The sequence below is a fragment of the Calypte anna genome, chromosome 1 (assembly GCF_003957555.1).
Source record: "Calypte anna isolate BGI_N300 chromosome 1, bCalAnn1_v1.p, whole genome shotgun sequence".
Lineage (NCBI taxonomy): Eukaryota > Metazoa > Chordata > Aves > Apodiformes > Trochilidae > Calypte > Calypte anna.
This window is the reverse complement of record NC_044244.1, coordinates 159541778-159567783: the sequence shown is the minus strand read 5'-3', so window position 1 is coordinate 159567783 and position 26006 is coordinate 159541778. Positions and strand designations below refer to the sequence as shown.

The following is a 26006-nucleotide window of genomic DNA, read 5'->3' as shown; positions in this document are numbered from 1 at the left end:
AAAATTCATTATTCCTACAGTCTATACTGTATGCCTCTGATTTTTTTAGCCTCAGAGAAAGATTATTTTTTCTTCAGCAATAAGATGAAGCACATTTTAAGACATTTAAGAAACTCTGGATAAATTCTCTCTTATGAGAGAATGATTCCTACATCATTGTAGGAATGGAAGCATTTCAGTTGTCTAATGTGGAGACAGGAGTAATTTGTTTGACACTTTGTATTTTCTGTCTGTAAGACAACTGCCTTACAGTAAGATAAACTGCCTTATAGTATGATAAACTCAGATTTCAACTTAATTTTTATTCTGATTAAATCTGTATATACCTATTTTAAGAAATACTATTTTTGGCTATTTATGCTCTACTGCAAACATGAAGAAAAAAATGTTCCCCACAAAGTGCTACCTTCTTTATGAAAAAAAAAAATCTCTGACCTACTTCTGTTGAATACAAATCCTCGTTAGAAAGACAATTTGTGTAATAAAGTTTAAACTTCAGATTCTTCATTTAAAACTTCTGAACCCAGGAATTAAACAAAAAAGTGAGTTAATTGCTTCATTTTTCATGTTTATTTTTCATGTTTATTGAAACTATTTTCGAAAAATTTATATAAACTCCCTTGAGAGAGATGAACACAGGTTTCACAACTGATAATCAACCAGAAATTTTCATTGACATTTTAAATAAGTAAATTGATCTTGGGGACAGCATGTTTTTCAGGACAATTTTGAAGTGACTGGAAATAATTTTGTTAATTTTTCCAAGATCACCCTGATGTCAGATTAATTATTATTTCCATTTCTAGAGCTTATAGGTAGAAACAAGAGTATACTAAGCTACTATTTCTAACAGCATAGCAAATGGATCTGCTTCTGTATAAGTACATTTGGTCATGCATCAATCAATTCAGGATTCTGCCTGAACAGATATATCCATGTCTTTCCTGGGATTAAACTGATGGTTGATAAACCAAGATCTTTGGTTTAGTCTATGGGTACTGAATATGCATCAACTATTATCTAAATTTAAGTAAAATTGATAGCAGATACTTTAAATGTTAATCTCACCACAGAAGATTTAAATTGGGAGTAATAAGGTTTGACATGAATTTTGATTTTGTTACTATAAATTTTGTAATGACAAATAGTTAGAAAGGAATTAATTTGAAGTTTCATGATCTAGGTAATAAAGAACAACTGTTTCACATATTAGCTTAGAAATAAAATAATGAAATAAATTTGCAATTAATAATTTCTCTAATTCATCATGTCTCATTTTGCTCTCTTCTCTACCGTTTTCTTTCAGCTCATCAAACATTCTAAATATATTTTGAATAGTTTCTTTTTTTATTCATGCTTAATTAGTCATTTCAGTAACCTGTTTGAGCTCAAAGATAATTTCCAGGCATTTTTCTGTACTAAAACAAATATTATGTACCTGAAAGTAAACATTTGTGTTGCTCTAGAACTAAATTATTCATAAAGCATGAGTATCTCAAGCCACCTGCTCAACCAGCTCACAATGAGGAAGCCTATACTGTATGCCTCTGATTTTTTTAGCCTCCGAGAAAGATTATTTTTTCTTCAGCAATAAGATGAAGCACATTTTAAGACCTTTAAGAAACTCTGGATAAATTTGCCCTTAAAACATACGGCTATTAATTTCTACTACAAACAAGCTACCTTAAGATTTACTGCTTAGACACAACAGATCTTCATTAGTCTGTCTGTATTTATATGATCTACATGTGTATGCAGGTGATAATATATTGCAAAAAGATTAGTCATGTAGAAATAACAATGATGGGTCTCGGACTGGAATTTTGGAAATTGTGTTTTCTGTCTAGCAACAGAAGTCTGACATCTACTAAGATGGTATTTTTGGTGATCACAGTCACTGGCATAGGAAATGTGTTCAGTATTTAATTAATAATAATTGGAAAATTTCCTCCCACACTAAAAATAATTTTGTATTCAGAAGAAATTTTAAACTGTCTTTCTACCCTGCAGCTATAATCCTTACTCTTTCCTGTCCCTCCTTCATATCACGATACAAAACCCAAACCAAGCAAAAAATAATATACCATAGTTGAAGGATGTTGTCCTTAACAAATATCCAAAATCAATATGAAAGGTAAACAAAATATTCACACACATGTTTTCTGAGGCTTTACATTTCATAAAAAATGAATAAACTGTTTCTGCCCCCCCCCCTCCCCCCCCCTTCTGTCTTGAATAAATTAAGTAATTGGATTGGAATATTGGTAGCACAGTAATTACTTCCTATAGTAAGTAATTAAACTGTTGTGTTGAAACCACCTTCACAACATTAACACTTCTCAAAGCTTATTTTTTAATGAGTCCATCTATTAAAACCTTCAATATTATTTTCTGTAAGTGGACTCTTTTTATATTTTATCACATTACTCAAACATTAATTTCAATTTGATTTGTAAATCGTCCAAATTTTTTTGGCACACACACTGGCTTTTGTTGGACTTCTGCTACTACTGATAAACATTTTTGAAACTGGTATTAACTTGACCAATTCAATGTGCTATTGATTCAAATATTATTCAGTTTAGGAAAGCAGTACTTTTTTTACTCTCATCCCCACCAGTTTCTGCCTCTAGTGATGTCTTCTCACAATGATTTTATTCATTTATGTATTTTACATATAAAATATAAGATGAAAATATCCAAATATAAGATAAAAGCTTTCTATGTACTTGATTATGTTGATGCAGAGATCTTCATTTAAGCTCACCATGCTAGGCTCTCTCTCCAGTAAGTGAAGGAAAAAAATCTTTATTTCAAGATAAATCCCTTCTTTAAGTAAATACTGATCTCATGTGTAACATACTGCCATTCTAGATATCTAATGTTAGATAAGATTAAACTCTCTTAGACCATCTTGGTTTTTTCTTCTCTAATTCTTGATAAAAAAACAAGAGCATAATTCTGAGACCTATGAATGAGACCTAAAATACTACATGAGAAATAAAAAAAAAGTTAAAATTCCATAAAAGAAAGAAATAATAAAAAATAAAAAAATTAAAAAAGAGAAAGCTAAAAAAAACCTGGTCATCTCGTTCAGACCTTGAAGGGTTAAGGCTCATTTCTGATTTCCATTGTTTTCCTTTTCTCCTAGTTACAGGGTCAACAAGTAACTGTGTGGGCTGAGGGGGAGAGGCTGAGGCGTCTGCAGCAGTGGCAGCAGCAGGGCTTGCTTTCTGAGCAGCAGCAGTGTCTGTGGGAGTAGACACAGCAACTGGAGCTGTAGCAGAAACACTGGCGATGCTGGCCGGCCTTATCTGAGTTGTGCCCTTGCGTGAGGGGGGGCGAGAAGCGGCTGTGGAGGCAGGAGTGGGGGTGCTCTCTGTACGAGGAGCAGCTCTCACTCTCCGAACAGCAACTCTCGGCCTCCGAAAAGGCATACTCAATCTCATTACTGTGGTTTTTGTGTTACTCCTCACCAATATATGAGAGAAATTAACAACACCCACCAGAAGATTGAGAAATGAAATGCTATTGCCACCAAAATCTGGTGGAGTCAGCCCAAAATACGATGGAGTGGTATAATTTTCCAAATTAAAACTGGGAGTGTAATTACCAACCAAGTTTTTTATCTCTGTATGAAACACTACTGCACCATGCACCATGATATACATGAATATTGAGGACCATATTGCAATGATGGTTCTTAAACAGCTCTTACGAAAAACAAACCACATAGTAACAGCAATTCCAGCTGTGAAAAGACAGATCGCATACCCTAAATACCGAAGGTGCGGCATGATTGGTTTAATCTCCAACCCTGTGAAATCTCCAAAGAACAAGGTCTGATTCCAGCTCAGGAAAGACATTCTTTCACTGGAGCTGGAATTCAAACTGTTCAGGCAATTTAGTCAAAATTTAAACTGGACTCGAGCCAATTAGCTCGGGCCCCACGTTGGGCTCCAATAAATCTGTCACGGTTTAACACTGGCCCGGCAATTAAACCAAATAACAGACGCTCTCTATTAATGTCTCTCTCCTCCTTGATAAAGAAAGGAGAGAGAATAAGGGAGAGAGACTTATGGGTTGGAAACTAAACTACACAACTTTAATGAACAGTAATGATAAATAGGAAAAATTGCTAAATATATACAAATATACAGGAAAATGGAAACCACATTCCTCCCCCCTCTTCCCCAATAACTCTCACGTCACCACCGAGGCTGCAGGGCAGCCCTGGGAAAGTCCAGGCTGGACTCCTGTAGTCGGCAGCAGTCGGGAACCGGAGGCAGGAACACACAGATATGGGCTGGCACGGATCAGGACCACAGGCAGACGAACGGACGGGATCCTTCCAGGATGCCGGGTGAAGGAAGGGAAGAAGGGAAATCAGGAAATCCAGAAGTCTGGAAATCTGGCTTGGCTCTCGTGATGCCTCAAATTTATACTGAGTGTGACGTATATGGGATGGAATACTCTGCTTGGTCAATTCTGGCATCTATCTTGTCTGTTCCTCCCCAAAGGAGGGCTCAGGTGGGACCTCTTTATCCTCCTGGACAGTAAAATGTTTTCCTCAGAGCTGAGCAGTGTCCTTGGCTCTGCATACCAGTCTCTAGCAGTAACTATAAACATCAAGTGTTATCAATCCTAGAAGCACACACTGTCTGAGAAACTTGCTGTTAATTTCAGCAAGTGCAACTTCTTACAAGAGACTTAGCTAAAAGCAAAAGTACAAGACAGAAAATCACCTTTATCCTGGCCCAAACCAGGACAGAGGAGTGACTGACAGTGACAGGAGAGTTGTGCTGCTTTCCAAAGGAACCTCAACAGGATGGAGAGTGGAACTGACAGGAACCTCAAGATGTTCAAGAAGGACAAGTGCAAAGTGGAGGAACAACCCTGAACACCTGCATGTGCTGGGGGCCACCCATCTGGGAAGCAAATGGGTGGGAAAGGACCTGGGGTTCTGGAGGACACTAAGTTGAACAGTAGCCAGCAGTGTGCCCTTGCATCAGAGAAGGATAGGGGTGCCTGTGCTACTGAACTGCCAGGAGGTCAAGGGAGGTGATCATTACTCTCTGCTTAGCACTGACAGGGCCAAATCTGGAGAAAGTGTCCAGCTCTGGGCTCCACAGTATTAGAGAGATAAGGGAAATAAGGGACACCAACACCAGCCAGTCTGGGATCAAAGTATCTCGCTCCTGTGAGGCAAGGCTGAGGGAGCAGGGACAGTTCAACATAGAGAAGAGTGGGATCTTACTAATCTGTGTCTTCTGAGTAGTGCCCAGTTACAGGACTAGAGAAAATGAGCACAAACTGAAACAAGAAGGTTCCATCTGAACATCTGTCACGGTTTAACAGATGGGATGGAATACTCTGGTCAATTCTGGCATCTATCTTGTCTAGTCCTCCCCAAAGGAGGGGTTCAGGTGGGACCACTTTACTCCTGGAGAGTAAAATGTTCCTCAGACCTGAGCAGTGTCCTTGGTTCTGCATACAGTCTTTGTCTGTAACTATAAACATCAAGTGTTATCAGTCCTAGAAGCACACACTGTCTGAGAAACTTGCTGTTAATTTCAGCAAGTGCAACTTCTTACAAGAGACTTAGCTAAAAGCAAAAGTACAAGACAGAAAATCACCCTTCTCCTGGCCCAAACCAGGACAACATCAAAAAACATATTTTTATTGTGAAGGTCACTGAACACTGGCACAGGTTGCCCAGAGATGTTGTGGAGTCTACCTCCTTGAAGATACTCAACAGCTTTCTAGAAAAGATACAGGGCACTACTTATGCACAGGCATTGGACTAGATGGTCCACAGCTCCAATCCACAGGTCCTCCTACCTCAACCCTTCTGTGATTTCGTGGCTATAAGCAGAAAATTCTTGCAATAAATAGGTATGGAAGTAGATCATAGATAAACTTAACAAGATAGGCTCAGACAGTCAAGGTTTCAAGGTAATTAAGAGTCCAATTTCTGTGCCTCCCAGGGACTGTATAGCATTGCTGTTCTCCAGGTAGCTCCAACATAGCTCATGAGCAGACAGGCTACACCTGCTCCACTGACAGCTCTTCCTACTTTGTTTAGATCCCAACAGAACAGTGAAGTCTGTAGAAAATTTGTCTTTCTCCTACTATAAAACTTCTCTTCCCACTGTATTTGCTGACATCAGTAATCATCAGCCCTCTATTATGTTAAACATAATCCACTGCTATGTTATAAAATACATAAAGCCATTTAAAAATCCAGTTGCACTGGGTTTTAGCTTTTATTGCCACTCACAAGCAAAAGATATGACTGGAGAGTGAAACGACATCAGACATTAGATACAGTGCAGTTCGAGTCCGCTGGCAGTTGCCAGGTAGTATGAGCAGACAACCAGGACAGGTCTAAGGAAAACAAGAATCTATCTGAAAAGATATTCAAAACAAGATTTCTAAAACTGGTCAGCAACTTTCAGCCCTGTTTAGGAACACAAACTACACTGGCAGACTTTTAAAAGTGCTTAGCACCTATCCACTTTCACCAAATTTGCTATGAGTTGGATGTTAAGTATGTTGGCAAGTCTCAGCACATCAAGTAGATGCCTAAAAAAAAAAAAATTGCTTACAGTTATAGAAATTTTCATTGCTGAGATCCATGCAAGCTATTACGATGCAGTTTATTTGTATGTTTGAAAAATTAGCATAAACCAGAGTTTGAACAGAAAAATTACATGAGGACCACACTTTTATCTGATCCACTCACATTGCAATTACTTTTACAAGTTTCATTAAATATACAGGGATTTCAAATGTGAGTTATAATATCCTGGCACCCTGATCAGTCAAAATTTATTGAAAAAAAATTATAAGCAATCAAAGAGGATGACTATAAAGCTGCACACATATTGAGCAACTTCTGCAAAAATCTGATATGTTCAACAATCTGACAGTCACTAAGACCAAAAGAGAGAGAAAAGTCCCAAATAATGATAATAAGTACTATGACCTTGTACAAACACAAGCAGGCAAAACATGTTTTCTCAAAAATAAATACATTATTTTATACAAATAAAATTGTATTGCACATTTAAGTATGTACTGAAAATGGTGCCTACCTTTTGAAGGTCAAGGGAAGATATACTCTTATTTATATGATCAGAGCTTATAATTCATATGGACAATTAATATACTCTAATGTATCAATAAATACATGTTTTCACATGTACACTATGCATTCTAATGGGGACATTTATGAGAACAAATGTTCCAAATAGAATGAACTGCATAGAATGAGCAACAGAAGTAGAATATTTTTATCAAAACATTGTTCTGAGCTTTTGACAACGCAGAATTAACAAAAAGAGAGGTAGTGTTTTTATTCTCTATTCATTGTCATTCCCCAATGATTTTATGACCACATTCAAAAGTGATTTACCTAGTGAAGACCTACTCTTTCACTAAATAAATTTACTCCAACAGATTTAGTAGCAAACCACAGGTTCAGTACATCATGAGACACTTCATTAAACAGTCAGATAACGTGCCTGCATGTAGGATGAAAGTGTATGCATTATAGCATTATGTTACCACAACTTTTCATTTGAGTAGCATCTCATGACAGTTTCAAAGCATTTACTGATGCTTTACTGATATTTAGTGGTATTTACCAAACTTTATTGTTAGAAAATTGTATTTGGAAATGAATGTCACTCATAACTGTGCTGAATAGCTGCAATTTTCACTGTTTATGAATTTTCACACTGTCACTTATCTACACAAGAAATGCCAGGCGTACTAAAAGGATGATTGGACAATTATATAATTAGCTAGAGGACAAAAAGGATCCCTTTGGATTGCATCTGCACACTACACTGAACTATCATATCTTTTCTTCAGATAAAGTATCACCAGCCAAGATACGTCAAAAGCCAGAGAAGTTGTTATGAAAAAAGAAACAAAAAAAAGTTAGCTTTACTGATTGATCTCTGTAAGAAAAGTAGAGAAATGAGAGCATTTTCTGCTTCTACTGACTATAATCAGCTCATTGCTGTTTCGCAAGCAAGTGAAATTTCAAGCCCAAATTTCTCCTACTTTGATAAGCTAATAGAGGAATATGGGCATCATCCTAGCTTGTCTGAAATCTCCTTATTAATGGATGGAGAAATTATTAATTCTCAGTGTAATTAGCTTATTTTTATTTATTTGAAGTAACATAAAAATCACATCACAAATATTCTAAAACTTCTTCAGATTCCCAAATCTATATTATTCTGATCCAAACTGACTTTCAAATCAATTGATTGCTCAATTAACTTGCATAAAACCAAGCTTTTAGCACCATTTGAGATGCCACATGATGTCTAAGAAGCCACACAGAGCCAGTAAATACAGCAGTGGACTTATGTGTGGATACTTCCAGAAAATCTGCTGGTAGCCAGGTAGCATTATGATCCATAGCATCTCTCACAGAAGAACATCAGTTCATTCCTATATTCTGGGAACCAGATTAGATCTTTAATGCCTGCAGTGGGAGGTCAGGAATTTAGCTGATATGGAAAAGCCTACATCCATAGGTGAATAAGAAACTGAATCACACCTTCAGTCTTTTCAGATGCAAACTAAAATTTCCTGGCAATCAATTAATTTAGAAATTATTGAAGAATTCATAACATGTTGTAGAGGGTGACTGAATATACACTTATGCTTAGGATTTAACCCAGACCAGTAGGTAAGAACCACTCTAAAAAACCTAGAACTCTTAGTCAGGTGTGAGTTCAAATCAGCTGCACTTTTTTAGTAATGCTAGAAATGGTTAGAGAATTGAAAAAGGTGATCACTTCATGCTATCAATCATACTGCTCCAAAGGAGAAAGTTAAGAGATCGACTGACTTTCAGTGAAACCCTCAATTTTTACTAAGCAAAGAATCCTTCAGTTGTTTCATCTAGCCCAATATATACTGAAAAGGTCAGAACTCAATGTACCTCTGTCTGAAAACTGTCAAATTGTTGTTTTAGCAGTACAGAAAAATACCTCTTTGCCAAATGCCAGCTGAGCTGTGGTAGGAATTTTGAAAGTTTCCCTCACAACATCAATTACCCAAGCTAGGATTTAAAGGGTTTCTACCTGATTATTACATGCAAATTCATATCCACTTTTAAAATCATGTTCAACCAGATGTAACATGCATTCTGGGGGCATTTAGAGGCTTAGTTGTTTTTACAACAGGTTCCCTACAACATCTCTGTATAAACAAGAACAGAACACAGGTGGATCAGTTCACTTTCTCTCCTGTGACATACAAGGTATTTAAGTACTTCACTTTATAAGGACTGGATTGTTTCTGCCCTTGGGCAAGAAATCTAATTTAGATGCACGTATTAGTTTCACTGGATCCGAACCACAGCGTATTTAATACTCAAAGACTATGCATTATACAGCTGATGTGATTTGCAAGCCTCTGAAAATGCTATTATTATAAGTGTTGCAGAGAGAAGGGCAATAATATCTGTGCTTTATGCTACTTTTTAGCTTTCATAGTTAACCAATGATCTGGTATTTCAAGCACTTGCAAAAACCATCTTTTATAAACTGACGACTCCAGACTATGGTATTTTTAACTTAACCATTTCTGCAAGTAAATATTTGTGCTCTTTTTATCATGCACATCTTTTCTGCAAAACATTAAAACATAAGTACAAAACCCTCACTCTTTACTAGTACTGATATTCTTGGCACTCAGTATATTGTGTTATCTTGGCACTCAGTATATTGTGTTAACTCCTAACTGTTGCTTGTAAATTCCTTCAGCAGCCCAACTCATTGACAACTTCTCACACTCTTAAGAATCAACATAAATGTAATACTTTTCCCGATAGAAGCTGCACACATTCTTGCTCATGCTGTAGCTTAAACATTAACAGATACATTACATTTTTACTGTCAGTCAGCAAAAGCATCCTTTCATCTTAGTCAATGTGATTACATCACAACAAAACAATGATAGGCAGAGGCTCAAACATGCTGATGAATCAGGTGCAGCTTGAGGAATGCAGTGAGAGACAAAAGCAAAGCAGAAACCATTCTGGTTTAGGAAAGGAGGAGAGAAAGATAAGGAAAAATCAGTAATGTAGATATATCAGCTTTTCTATACCATTTGCCTTCCAGGATGGAAGTCAATGTTTTAGATTCAACGACACATGAGATTAGACTTTTGCCTTAACAGAGTTAGAGAGGATTCAGGTGAACTGTTTTGCTCCCTGAACTGTAAGGATGATAATTCCTACATCATATGTTACAGAGCAGCAAAGATATAAGGGAACCAGGTGAGAACACCTTTACGTGTATGAGCTTAAGCAGAAGTATCGGATAAAATGACCTCCAGAGGTCACTTCCAATCTCAGCTGTCCTGTGATTCTGTGATTATGTATGTATATGTAAAAAAAGACATCTGAAAACTGGGTTTGGTGGCTTTTCTTTTTTTCATGAACAGTCATTTTATTTTATTTTTAAAAAAGATTAAAACTATTTAATCCTCTAACCACAAAAAGTACCTTCTTAAAGCTTTTGAACAACCGACAAAATAAAATGTCAACTTAATAGTACTTTTGTTGGTTTCTTAATTTGTTTATTAAACTACTCTCAGTGAAGAATGGTACTGAAAATGACGGGAAAAATATTTATAAGCCTGTAAGTAAATAATTTAAGTAAAAAATTTCAAATATTTAAGGACTAGCAGTGTTTAAGACACCCACTAAGTTTTTACTCTCCCTGAATTCTTTAAGAGTGAAAATGAACATAAATTAAAATGTCTACTGTAGAGATCAGCACCAAATATTCAAAACACCTACTAAAAGGAAGTAACTAAATCTTATCTATCATGATGAGAAATATTTTTTTATACTAGTCAAACCACCAGTCTTTCTAATTTGACTTGAATGGAGAAATACAAACTGGTTTAGTGTAGTAGATGGTTTCAGACAAATAAGAATTAAGCTGAGGTTCTATGGCAATATTGCAGGTTTTATTGTTTCATTTTCAACTTCATCATACTTTCCTTTTAATATGGTAATACTGATTGGCTGCTCCTGAATTCTTCTATTGAATTTTGAATAATATTGTTTGATATCCTATTACTCCAGTCTGACAACAGTGGCAATATAATTATTGTACCTTGAAAGTGAAATAAAGTATCATAAAAATTCAGGTTATAAATTTAAGCCTTCTTTTTAAGATCTCAGTATGGTCTCTCCATTATCTGTCAGTAATCCCATTTTGGAAGGCTATCACCAGACCTTCTCCAGTTTCTTACTATGACTTTCAAATAGTGGAACTGGAAACAGTATTACAGGTGCAGCCTCAGCAGCACTAGGTATGATGGGAATAATAGTTTCATAGGGCCTACTGAATAAATTTTCCTGAGGCAGACCAAGATGAAGCTCTCCTCATTCATGCTGTTGGCTTCTACTCACCCCAATACCTGTCATAATCCCTAGGATTTTGGTTTTTTTCTGAAGATATTTACTATTCTGCCTGTCCTTCTTAGCATCTATGGTACTTGTGGTAACTCCTCTTCAGTTTCACCATTATACACCTCTTAGAAAGCTGCTGGCCTAAACTTCAAGTTTACTGATGTCACTCTGGATGAAGGGCTGCTGTTCATTTTTTCTAATTCTGAACAGTCTTTCTTTTAAACACCCAGAGTATTCAGTTACAGATGATTAAGTGATGAGAGTTTTCACAAGAGCAGCAATATTATTATATACTATGGACCAGGACATTTATTATTATTATTATTATCATTATCATTATTATTGTTTTACCATTATTATTATAATGATAATTATCATTAGTAATTTTAATTTTAATGACATTATTATAGTTATTATGTAATATTACTAAATAATAGTAATAACATTAATATTTATTAAATTGTTAATAATCATGATTGAGCAAGTAATAATAATTATTAAATAACAATATTAAGAATTATTAGACCATTAATTATTATTAACAATTAAGTAATAATATTAATATTGGTGATAATAATATTAATAATAATAATAGGTGGTGGTAGTAGTAGTAGTAGCAGTAGTAGTAAAAATAATATTAAAATACCTGAGGTGGAAGGAGTGGTAATCTGATATAAGCAAGTAGCATACTGAGGTCATTGCATCGCCTCTGCATATCATATTTCACCCACATCATCAAGGCATGGAAAATGGTCTCTTCATCAGGAACATTCACATCATCACTGGCAAGAAGTTTATGGAGTTCTTCAGCTGGTAGAAGTAAAAATTCTTGATTTCTTATAACTTCCATTATATTCTCCTGAGAAGAAGAAAGCATTTCAGATTCAGTAATAGTGGAAGAACATAGAAGCAGCTGCAAAATGTATACAGCAATAAAAATATCACAGTATTGAAATTGATGATACACCTAGGAATAACTATAAAAACCTAAACAAAAATCTATGTAAATATATATATATTATTATGAATTATAATATTTCATATTGACTGAATCCTAAGAACTTAATTTACTGAATTTATTGCTCTCAGAACTACCTATCCTAAATTAGCAGGAAATGGCAGAAGCAAAATTCTGCCGAGCTATCTTTGTCCAAATATTTATTTTAGGGTGCCTGGTTTCTGTGGAGAAATTGAAAATGTATTCTCAAATTCTTGATCTATAAACAATTGTAAGAAGAAAGAGGAGTATAGACTGAAGCAAAAAGACACTCCATCTGGAAAAAAAATCCCATTTTTTACATTAAGAAAATAATGCAAAAAAATGTAGGACATATAAGTAAGTTAATATCTGACAAATAAAATATAATAATGAATTTAATAATAATATTTTGTACAGACTTAATGAGAGCAAGTAAGAAGCAGGAAAGGAATGACAGGACATGAGTCAAGGAGTTAGGATTAAGAACAATAGAACTGAAGCAAGAGGGCAATGCCACTGCTACACCAACTGAATTAAATGCTTATATCAGAATTCAAATTTATGCTGTCTATAATTGCTTGTTTGGGTCTGGAACAGGGGAAAGACCAACTGGGCTTCAGGAACTGAAATAGAAGTAACGTAGTATTAGTCAGAAAATATACCTAATATAGGTAAAAATGGTGCAAGACTTAAAGCATTAGCATTATACTCTGGTCCTTGTACATCACATGGTGTCCTCCCCCCCACCCCAAGCAACACAAGGAAATTATTTATTTCATTTCTCCAACAATATGTTTTTGGAAAGTATTGGTTAAAATACTCTAATAAAACGTGCATATTATTTTATATAAGGTAGCAGAGAAGATAACATACATACACATAACAAAACCATAACAGCTCATTGAAATGTGTAATGTATTTACACATCAAACACATGCAAATAGAATAAATTAGCTAAAGCTGAAAATAATGCTTATTATTATGAACATGAAAACTTTTGCACTTAACTTTCAATGAGCAACATTGTAACTCTACATAGACACCCAAAATGGGATAGTGACACAACAGTCAAAAGTGTGTATATATGGTCATTGTTTGTACTGACTGTGCTGTTAAGTGATCTTTATGTAACTGATAATTAGATCAAAACATTACTCCATCAAAAATTACAAGAAAAAAATTGCTTAAATGTCAATAGCTACCTGAAAAACTAGATTTTTATAGCCTAAGGTTTTAAACTGTTGACTCCTGATAAAGTTTAAATTGTGTGATTGGAACACAATTTAATAGCATGGAAATGTAAGGGAACTACTTTGCAGGCACTTAGCCACAAGTTGGCATAATCATTTTAATTAAAAAGCCATAAAATTCAGAAAATTTCATTTCACTTCTCAGTAAAATGATTTATAAGCTGAAGTTTAATTAAGGCTGGTTAAACTGACATTACATCCCATTATGAAAAAAATATAACTCTACTTCTTAATAGGAACCAACATCAAACTTCAGAACAGCATATTAAACCAAAGACCTAATATTGTTGGGAATCATTGCAGTGGTGGAATACATTTTATGAACTCACACAACTTAATTAATTTTGAATAACACTCAGAGCAGGGGCTTTAAATTCAAAATAATAATGTTAGCTTTGATTAAGATTTTTTTTTCATGTTTAATTGTCTTCTCATTTAGATATATGATCCAGGAGAACTTATTCCAGCCTCTACACTGATTTACCACTGACTGAAAGTAGACTCCAAAAAAGTTTTCAAACTAAACATATGAGCCCTTATCTGTTCTTTTAAACATCTGGACCTACACTAGTTTCATGTTACTCAGGGCTGAGTACTGTAGAATATGCTGTTTAGTAAAAATTCTTTATATAATTGTAACTGTAACTGTAATTTGCATGTATATACTGTGGCATATATACATATCAAACAGCAATAATATTATGGTTCTTCAGACCTAATAACACTCCCCTTCAAATAGTTAGCATTTCCTAAACTGACTGTTGAGAACATTTTCATTTATTGAGATTAATTTCATTTGGAGCAGCAAAGCATATTTCAGTGGCTTGCTGTTCTATCATAGCAGAAAAAAAAAAAATATATGCCTATTGTTGAAAAATAGATGTCTTTTTTAAAAAATATAATTCGTCTTAATTTTGTCACTTAGGAAACAGGATACTGGTTAAAATTTGGGGAATAAATTAAATGACATTGAAATTTTCCTGAAATTAAGGTGCAAGATAGGAATTAAGTCACCGATTTTCACTTCACTGAAGCACTTTCAAGAATGCTTAGGTCCTCACTGGGTGAGAAACCTTAATTTTGAGAATAAGGGCACTCAGTGCTATGTGACAGGGTTATGTGACAGAGGTGAACGAGTTTTTAGGACCTGTAACTTTTGACTGATACTTAAGAAGCTGTGTAGATACGGTCATCTCTATTTCATATGTCTCACAAGATCAACTGGGCTGTGACTACTGCCTTGTCCACATGGGTCATTTGCTTAGTCTGTCCCTTTGGCAAGAATGCTTTAATTAGGCAAAATAGTGGGTTTTTGCTTTTTAATGAGAAAAGGAAACTTACAGTAGAAAGTACAAAAATCTCTGAACCTGCACGGAGAACGCTGACGCCTCACTTGGTTGCTCTTCCCCTTTCTCAAAATGATCATGCAATAGCCATTGCTGTGAGGTCATAGAATTCCCATGGCAGCACTTTTAAGTCTTTTCAGCAGCACACAGGATTAGAATCAAACAAAAATATATCTTTATTTAAAGGCAGATAAGCAAGAACCTGACTATCTTGTGCATCACAGTAAAATAAAGACTCTTAAGAAAATAAATTATTATGACATGGAACTTCATAAAAGGCAATTCTGCTACGTAAATCCTCATAATGCTGTTATCAATATAAATTATTTTGATTTTTTTCAAAATCAAGACTTGTAATGATCTTTATTTCATGTGGAATAAAATTAATATGCATGAGTTAGTTCTTACTAATGTTTGTCATTGATTTCACTAATCAACATGTACTAGTTATAAGGAAGAATCTGAGAACAATTTTTTCATGTTATAAAAGATATGGAATAGGAACCATTCAAACCATACCATACCAACAATACCATACCATGGTATGACCATTTTTCATACCATGACAAAGAATGTCACATTCTGACAGTGCTATTTAGAATTCGTTACATGGGAGTTTCTGTGGCAGTAAAGTGGCTTTGGATGTAAGGATCTTATTTAAGCTAAGTTTTACGTTTTATTAATTTTGATGCTGTGGCCTTTCCCATAGGAAAATCCCATAAACCCTGAAACTTCGGGTTGCTAAGACTCAGTGAACAAATAACATGTTTTTCCTAGAATGGTGGCTAGGAAAAACAGAACTCTGATAGCCTGTAAATCAGTTCTCTTGTTATTGAACTCCACTTCTAAGATTTTCTTTTTTTACCTTTTTATTTTTGGGTGGTGTCTTTTTAATGTTAGTTTAGTCTCTCAAAATGAAGTTGACAGAATAAGGGAGCACAATTTGAGGACATGTAAAATTAGAATATTTTTGGTCCGTGACTTGAATTGTCTCAGGTAGATATATTTGCTATTGGAGGGCTTCTCAGCTTAATTTCAAGAAAAGAGCAAAAGAGATCAGCACTGTGAATCATCTACAGGAGGTATTTGGACTTAAAAGGCTAAAAGTGGCAAAAATAGAAGCTCACAGTGCAAACTGCCACATTAGTGTACTACTCAAATATGGAAAATATGAGCTGTGCCAATTTTTTAAATTGTGCTGCTCGCACAGCCCTTCTCACCTATGTAACAGAATTGCAAGGTTCTCAGTTCAAACTTTAACACTCCAGGGAAGCAGATGTAACAACACTCTCATTCTCGTACTCAGCTAGCATGACTTTTCTTTCTTCCATACCCTGTCCTTGTAATTTTGCTTTTGTACAAGTTTGTTGCCCCAATCTGGCACCATCATCCAATTCACAATTTGGTCACAGTTGCTTCCCTAGCTTGCAGGTCACAGAATCACAGAAAAACTTAGAATGGAAAGGAGCTCTTAAGATCATCTAGTCCAATGCCCTTGTTCAAAGGGAAGGTATATCAGGTTGTCCAAGACTTTGTCTAGTCAGGTTTGAAATTTTTCCACAGTCACTCCACAACTTTTCTTTATGCTCACAGTGTAAAAGTATTTTCCTTGGATTCTAGTGAAATGAAATTCTAGTAGAATTTCATGCTTTTTAATTTGTGCCCATTCTCTCTTGTCCTGTCACTAGGCATTACTGAGAAGAGTCTGCTTCCTTCATCTCCAAACCCTACCATTAGGCATTTATATGCATTGACAAGATTTCTATTCTCCAGGCTGAAGATTCCAAGCTCGCTCAGCCTCTCCCTTTATGAAAAATGCTCAAGTAACCACTGGAGCAATCACTGGAGATAAACTACTCCATAACTCATACCCCCAGGAGAAAAGGAACAGAACAATTTTGTAGATTATGAGGACATGAGGACGATTACTCGCAACATCATACAGGGCAGGCTAACACCAGGGTAAATTAGTAAGATTAGGGAAGTGGAATGTCTTCTACTAAGAGCTCCACTAACACTCCTCACAGCTTCTGGCATTGCTGGAATACTCTGTCCACAGATAGATTAAAACTCACCCAGAATGGGAACATTCATCCACAGATATTCTGTAGCAGGTACAGATAACACTAGCCCATATTGATCAAATCATTCCTGGTAGCACACTCAAGGAGCACTCATGACTGTGGCCAAGATTTGGAATTGCAGCTTAGGGATCTTAAGCAAGATGAGTGAAGACAGCATCAGGGTTAGAGAAGTCTCAGAAGCACCACAGCCTGGCACTGGGTTGCTCAGCAGAGGTTACAAGTGTGTCTAAAGATGTAATGTAGCTTGCCATGCATGATTGCAGTGCATGCTGGAGCCAAGGCCTGTGGATTAATAAAGCCAGTAAGTAATTTTTTCAGCTCAATTTACTCCACTCATTATGCAGAATCGACATCCAGGGAGGATGGTGGTATTCAGTGACAGTAGGTCGTCTTCAAGCAGTGTAATCTGGCCTTTAAACCATACCACAAACCAAGTCTGGATGCAAAAAAGCTTACGTTTAACCTAACACTTAGTCAACTTAAGCACACACTATGCTGTCCTATCAGAGCTCTGTTTACTCTTATTACAGGCATAGAAAAGGAAAACAAGGAAAATGGAGGGTAAGAAGCCTAGCAGGAACTTCACCTAAATCAAATCTGATTAAAAGAAAGTTGGAAATCATAAAAAAGTATTTCTTGTTTAGAAAGCATCAAGCTCTTGAACAGATTTCCAGTGAATAGGTAAGGACAGGTCTGTTAGAACCAATAAAATAATAATTTAAGATAATGTTTAAAAAAGGAACTAGATGACATCTCCAGACAGCAGGGAACTGCCTTGGAATCCTTTTGTGTTTTAACCCCTTTGCTTTTCTGTTGAACCCAGTAACATTTGGTCCACTGAAATTGCTTCCTATAAAGGCATCATGTCAAAGACATCTGGAGATGAGTAATTTGCCACTTTTGCAGTAGCTTTCAGAAGTAATCATCCTCAACATTAAAATGTGTGTCTAATTTCCCATTTGAACTCATCTGTCTTCCACACATATGTACCAGTTCTTATTAATTTCCCACTCTGATTAATGAGCCCATTAGCACCAAAACTTAAAAAACCTCAAAATAATCTCTTGAGTCTTTAATAACTCAAAGTTGATTGGTTATGGCCTTGCTTTTACAATTTATTCACAGTACTGTGTCCTGTAATAGCATGTTGTAATGTTCGGGAGTGAAAACAAGACACTTAATCATTAATGATATTTCTTGTGGTAGCACCTACAAATTCACTGGTAATCTTGTAATCATTCTTTCAACTTTACTGACCCTACTTAGCCTGTGCAACGTGATGGAATACAGCACGAAGCAAAGGCTGAAGGCATATGCAAGATTTTGTCTATAAAAATGCTTCTACTTTCATAAATTAATAAATACTGTAATTAAGATAATATTCCAAAAGGTAACTGAAACCTTGGCTAGAGCATTAGAGTGAATTTTTTTCCTATATTCCTGTACTCAAAACTTGACTTAAAAATAAGTAGCTATTAAAATGAAAATGTATCTAATGAACCATGGGGAATTGCACGATCATAGAGGAAAGATGCCATGTTCTGTTACTCTCCTTTCCACACTATAAAGGTTTTCATCACAAGTATTTCTTTTGTCAGCAAAGCATATGTATTCTGTGCCACATGTGATATATGCTGTTGCTGGAGAATGTTTTAGTTACAGTTTAGGTTAGGGAATGAAATATTTTTAAATGGCAGTTTATGTTAATATTTCAGATTCCGTAATAATTTTAACTGAAAGCAAATATTTTAAAAATCATGTCAGAGACTGTGGAAGATTGGGCTTTGCCACTACAAGGCCTGGGTTTCACTAATGCTAAGTAAAAGCCCCTGCAAGGCCTGGGTTTCACTAATGCTAAGTAAGTTTAGCCAAAGTTGCAAGGACTTGTGTCAGCACTGACCTTGATAGAATGTATCCACCTTGAGCTATCTGGAAAGCCCCGGAATGAAGAAAAACAGAGAAGAGCATTGTGATCACTGAAGCAAGATGTTCTGAGAAAAGAACAAGAAAACTGCAAGAGGTAGAGAATAGCTAATATGTAACCAGTAGTGAACTAAGCTTTTGTAATCACTTATCAATGATGTAATGTCATAGTTTAGTGTAAAAGGTATAAATAACCGTCTGATGCTCTAATAAAGTTGGACTTGATTGATCATATTGATCGTGTGTCAGTCCCCTTCTTGTGACAAGAGACTTGTGAAAACTTGTTTTTTATTAATTGATAGCAAATCACTGTATAGAAAAAGTATATACCTTTCAGGAGTATTCTAGGAAACAAATCATATAGAAAGCCCATATAGAAAATGTTCAGCAAATGTATGAATCACGTGCCTAAATCATTCCCTCATGCATGACGTTTTCCACTGTAGGATTTTCAACTAACTTCCTACATAATTTGATGCACTCGTGAGAATCTTAACTAGCAGGAAGGAAGATAATATATTCCAAATTAGAAAACCATTGGACACAAAAAGGTTTCTGAGAGAGAACCAGCTGTCTATGTAAAGGAGAGTTCAAAAAACTTCCACTCAGTAAGTAAACTTGGAGAAAGTCACATGGTAATTACTTTCTGTTAGCACTTACAGCCTTCAAGCACATTATTAAATCCAGATGAATTCTAAAGACAATCTCATGGTACAAAGTTAATTAAAATAGCCACACATACCCCTCCCCTAGATGACAGAATTTTTTTGTATCCGCAGTATTTCAGAAAATAGAACAATGCACAAAACCAGGTCTGACCATACTCTTTCCAACAAAATAATGGTATAAAATAACCCCTGTATTTAGAGCTTAAGTGGTTTGTCAAAACACAATGTTGCTGAAAACTGAGAATCATTGGATCATTTTGGTTGCAAAAGACCTTTAGATCATTCAGTCCAACTGTTAACCTAACACTTCCAAGTCCACCACTAAACCATTCCCCTCAACACCACAGTCTTAAATAACTCCAACCGCTTCCCTGGGCAGCTTGTTCCAGTGCCTGACAACCCTTTTATAGTTTATAAATTATTTTATAAAAAATAATTTAATGTCCAATCTAAACCTCCCCTAGCACAACTTCAGGCCATTTCTTCTTTTTCTGTCACTTATTCCTAAGGAGAAGAGACCAACAACCACCTGGCTACAACCTCCTTTCAGGTAGTTGTAGAGAGTGATGAGGTCTCACTTCAGCCTCCTTTTCTCCAGATGGAAAAAACCTCACTTCCCTCAGCTGTTCCTTGTAAGACTTGTGCCCTGGACCTTAAACTTGTCACATTAAATTGTTGTCTTTGATAAAACACTTAAAAGAACTATAATATGAATGCTGAAAATATAGTAACCTGCTGTGAGGATCTCAAAAGACGAATTTCAGACTAAAGTGAAATTGTACATTTGTCATACTGCATATAATATTGATTAAACTGACAATTACTCTTGTTTTATTGCTGCTTTGGAAATTGCAAATCTGTAAGGAACAGCCATAATGTTTCAGCCTTCTCAAAACTGCATGTTACCATCAAATTATCTTGTGCTGTCAGCTAACTATATGCAGTAATTTTTTAGCATAAGTTCTTTATTGGGAAAGGGGAGAAGGCAAAGATAACTTATTACAGTTTCATGCTGTTGGTTGGTTGGTTGGTTTTATTGGGTTTTTTTCATTAGCTTGTGTCCAAATTGTCACGTAATTCATTATCATTCTACTATCTAAAATCCACCACTCAAAAAATCATCTGTACTTTTTAAAAGAATGATCTGAGAAAACTCTACCTCAGTTTCTCAGGCTATTTACTACAAAGCCAGTGGTTGCTTACATAATTAAACCTTCCCCATATAATGCGAAAAAAAAAAAAAAAAGTACTTCTAGACTACTTATCAGTCCTCTAAAATCTTCTCATTTCTTTCTTGTCATTTTTATTTATCAACACATATATACAGATAATTTCCTCTGGAAATAAACAGAACATGACTAGACTAGATTTATACCTGAAATTATGCTGCCAAGAAGAGATGACTAAAGCAGAACAGTGCTGTAAATGTAATTTAAGACAATGGACTTAAAACAACATTGGGACTTACTGACTTTTTTTAGTATTGATCTTCTGATACCATAGTGCTTTAGAAATAATTTATTATACAAATGATATTATATTTATATAGAGATTATAGAGTCTTAGACAGAACTTAGGTAATAGATGCTAATTAGTGTTTAAGTGCTCACAGAAAGTAAGAAGAGCTGTATGAGTTTAGAACAAACAAAGGTTTAGTCATGACCAGTGACCAGATGTAATTTCAACAATGAGTATCACGAATTTTAAAAGGTAAATATTAAATCTTTTCTGTGTATCATAGCTTTTGAAAAGTTGTAGGTTTAGGGATTTTCTGTATGAGATGTTTAGAAGACCTTTGTGGACCTCTCTTCAATCTGTTTAATAGTACTTTGAATCTAATTAGGTTTTGTCTCCATAGAATCCCTTGTAGTCCGCTTGTAGAACTTAAGACTTGTAAAAGGCAAGGATTTCCTTTTTTTTGCTTTTGAATCTGTTGCTAAAATAGATTTGATGAAGCTCAGTTCTTGAAGTGAGGAATATCATATTGCATTCTACATTTCCATGCCATTTATGTCTTATGTGTCCATTACAGCCTCTCCAGCAGTCATGTCTTCCCCATTGCAAAAAAAAAACCAAAAAACCCACCTCCCACTGAAAACCACCACCATGACCACCAAAAACACCTCTTCTTATGGAGATAAGGAGCTTTCCTGCATTTTAAATTATTATGCTGTTATTATCCTTAGCTACAACTACACAGTGCCAAAGCAATGCTATTCCCAGATTACTTAACTCCAGGTGATACATGGATAGAGAACACCAGCCAGACTGATCTCACATGCTCCTTCCCATGAACGGGAAACCTAAGCTGCAAGGTTTGCATTTGATATCAATGGCAGAAGATTCAGACTTTAGATTACTCTGTAGCACATTCTCACAGGTCACTGATCCTTTTTAGTGTTTTTTATTTTTCCCATATTCCTTGTGAGATTGCATAACTAGAGCTAAAAGCTTAGTAAAGCAGTATTAAGGCAGCAGTAAAATTGCAAATAAATCACTGAGTAGAGTAGGATTTGATGCTTCCTGTTCTTTCCACTTTTCCTTTACTACTACTCCACATCATTCCATTTCTTTTGTAGTCACCTTAAGTGCTCAGCAAGCATTGCCATAAGCAGAAAATTGATCTCAAAGAACAAGAGTTGTTTGTATTTTTTCCCCTCAGTGATAAACTATACCCATTGTTAAGTGTATACAGATTATTCTTTCACCTCTCTTACTTTTACCTTATCAATATTTAATTTGATTTAGTATTATATGCTTAGCTTCACAACATCTTTTTGCACATTCTTAGGCACAGCTTGTGGTTTTACTATCCTCAATAATTCTATATGCCTATAAAATCATTTGATGCCTCTATTTACTCTCTTTCTATACAATTTATGAGAATTTTTAACTGAGTAGAAGAACATAATTCCCTTGTGCTCTTCACTGGTAACTCTACACTAAGACATCTTAACTTTCATTCTGTTCCTGTGTTTCCTCATTGTTAACCGAAGGACCTTTTCTCATACGCATTTCAGGATACAATTCTTTAGGAGCTGCCAATAAAAAACTTATTAAAGGACTTTTGGAACTGCAAGAATGAAATAGAACACTTGTCCACAGACTCCTGTGCACTAATGGCAGGGCCATTGTTTTATCAAAATTAATTTCACTCTTTTTCCATTTTTTTAACCCATCTTTCTGCCTGTTCTTGATATGATTAAAACATTTTTTTACAAAAATCAAACTGTGCCTGACTCTCTATAGGACTTTTCTTTATTATTTTTCTTTGATCTCTCACTGCTCTTCTATTTTTCTCTTAACCAGGGATGACTTGGATGTTAGGTTACATATCACACTAAACATTTCCTTCAGAATACCTGGGTCAGTACCTAATAGTCTGAGTGACCTGTCAACATTAATTTTGTTTTGAGACAATTTTTCTGACTTATCTAATTAAAAAAAAAAAAGGTTAATTTATAATGTAAATTTATAATAATTTTATAATAATAATTTTATAATAATGTAATTTATACTCTAAAACTTTAGTAGCAAATATGATCCTCAATATATATAATATATAATGTAAAGAAATGTCTCGAAAATACTGATCCTCAGAATGCTTAAAGAGTTTAGCATTATTTTCAGTGCTTGCTCTGTGTGACAGTACATGGCTCCTGTCCTTAGAATTATAAACAACCAATGTGTTCATTGCTTATGAAAAGCACTAGACCCATGGAAGATTGATTGGTTTTAGATATCATCTTGTCAGAGGTGCCTAATTCAGACTAGAAGTAAACATTTCATAATAGCTAGTGATTTCCAAAGTTTTGACAGCTCTCTCTTATGTGGAGAGATTATACATACAAATTGTTATCTTCAAAATATGTAGTTTAGTTTGTGTGTGCTGCACTACCCATTAACTCCACAGTTAGCCCATTAGGGAGCTGAACTATATTATTGCAGTAAAATTTACATTTACACTCCTATGCTAAGAGTTTTGGCTTTCTAATAAGTAGATAAAAACAGAAGTTTCCTTTCTTATGACTCTGAATATAAATTCCCCTGCAGTACTTAGTTTACAAAGTCACCTGAGTAGTAGCTACTATTTAGCAGTGATTTACAAGAATTACTTCATTTCTTCAAAATTATCTTCAATTTAATAACAGGAATAGCAAATCTAAATTTATGGATATTATTCATTAAACTGTGATTTATTAATTTTAACGGGAGCTTGGACATCCAGACCACAAATGTATATACACATATACACAGGTGCATGTATGTATATGTATACACATACGTATACACACACTGCAGACATGACACCATAGGGTCCTGAATCTGATCTGATTCATAGCTCTGATCTCTTAAAAATGAATTCCATCACTACTGATGGAATAAAATTCTATTGAAAGTAGAATATCGCAGAAATTAAATGTAGTAAATACAGACTTAATTCATCAGATTAAATGATGAAACAGAATAATGAAATAATTCAGATAGAAAGAAAACTTTGAAAGTCATCTAGTCTGACCCTTGCCCAAATCAAGGCTAATTTCAAACATAGGTCAGAATGCTCACAGCCTTGTTGAGTCTAACTTTGAATATTTGCAAGCACAGTCTCCCTTAGAAAAACACTGTAAGTATTACTATACAGTGAAGAAATGTTTTTCTCTTGGACATGGGAACTGGCAACTGTTGCCCAATGTCCTGTCATCATGCATCTTCAATCAAAGAATGATCTTATCTGTTCTATAATCCGTGATAGCTAGCTGAAAATACAGAGCCCCCTCAGCTTTCTATTCTTCATTTATTATGTGCTTACTACTTCAGCTTCATAGCTGGTTCAGTTTGCTCTTGAAATTCTACCATCTGGAAACTGCATTCCAGCTAAGGCATCACAAGTCCTGGGTAGATGGAATGATTTTTTTTTTTTTTTCAGCCCACTAGCTAATGCAATTGATTATATGAAGGATAGAATCATAGAATTAGGATCATAGGATTTTCAGGGTTGAAGGGACCTTTAAGATCATTTAGTTCCACCCCCCCTGCCATTAAAAATATTACATATAATTATGTAAACAATTAAATAGGCCCTAGTGCAATGAATTCTCTTGCTTTGAACTTTTAACAAAGAGTCTTAAACACATAATTCTGAGCAGTATTCAGAAGAGGACTGGCCAGCACTACCTGTAGGACAATCTTTAATGAAACACAATTGAAACTATTTATTTATTGATTCCCTATTAATATTTATTATTTATTCAGTTTTACTATTTATTCTCTTTAATGTTAGTATTTTGAGGAAAAGCAATTTCCCTACCCATCTGGCTGTGATGCATCAAAATCATCAAAATCTTTGCTCTGCTTTGTGTAACCCTTCTGCAAACTGCAGCTACACTGACGAGATGTAACTCTGCTGAAAGGAGTTGAAGGGTGAGATATTCTCTCTTTTATGAACATTAGCAGTGTACAGCACTTCACCTTCTGAACAATTATATTGCTGTCAAGGACAAAACATTGTTCTCACAATGATAAAAAAATCTGACAGGTCTAGACCTACTGAAGACTTTGCACTAGGCTGTAATAATCCATCACTGACACTGTCATAATTTGTTTTTGTGAAACTGCAGTTCTAAAAACCTACTTTCTGATAATTTACATTAGCTTGATTTTATTTTTTTTTTTAAAGTTAACTGATGTAAACTTAAATCACACCTCAAGTCCTTAAATAATAGGAAGTTATAAATAAAAAACCAGATATGCCTTAATTTCCCAAATGGAAGTCTTTGCAATTCTATTAATCTACCCAGTTCTCAAATCACTTTGAAACACAGCTGCTTCCAGAGAGAGTAAAAGGAATTCCTTAACACTCTCCAAAATGCTATTTTGCACATCAGTACATAACTAATGACAGAAGTTACAGTATACCTGTGGAACCTTCTGCATTTAGGATGATCAGTTGAAATTATCACAAGTATAAAACATGTCAGAATTAACAGGACCTAAAATACATAAAATAAACGTAAAATATTTTTATTGTCAGCTTCTTCTCATTCAGTTTTTATTTTATCAATCATATCAGACTAATTTCTTAAGAAGACATCTAGCTACTCATTGTAAGCAGGGAAGACTACATAATTCTACTACAGACATAAGAATATGTAATGCAACAGACTTGATGGAAACACACTGTTCAGAGAAGGTTCAGAAAGACATTCTGAGTTTGATATACATTTCCATTACTGACTTTGAAAAACCACATGTATAATTGAGTACATCATTGTTAAGCTGAAATGAAAGAGAAATATAAAAGGCA

General features: G+C 35.1%; 1 protein-coding gene across 1 annotated transcript in view; it reads right to left on the bottom strand.

Moving 5' to 3' along the window:
* Window positions 1–26006, bottom strand: part of KLHL1 (kelch like family member 1) — a 190308-nt gene that overhangs the window by 65971 nt on the left and 98331 nt on the right. The window contains 1 exon segment of the mRNA XM_030453206.1: window positions 12099–12311. Within this exon segment, the coding sequence (XP_030309066.1) occupies window positions 12099–12311 (213 nt within the window).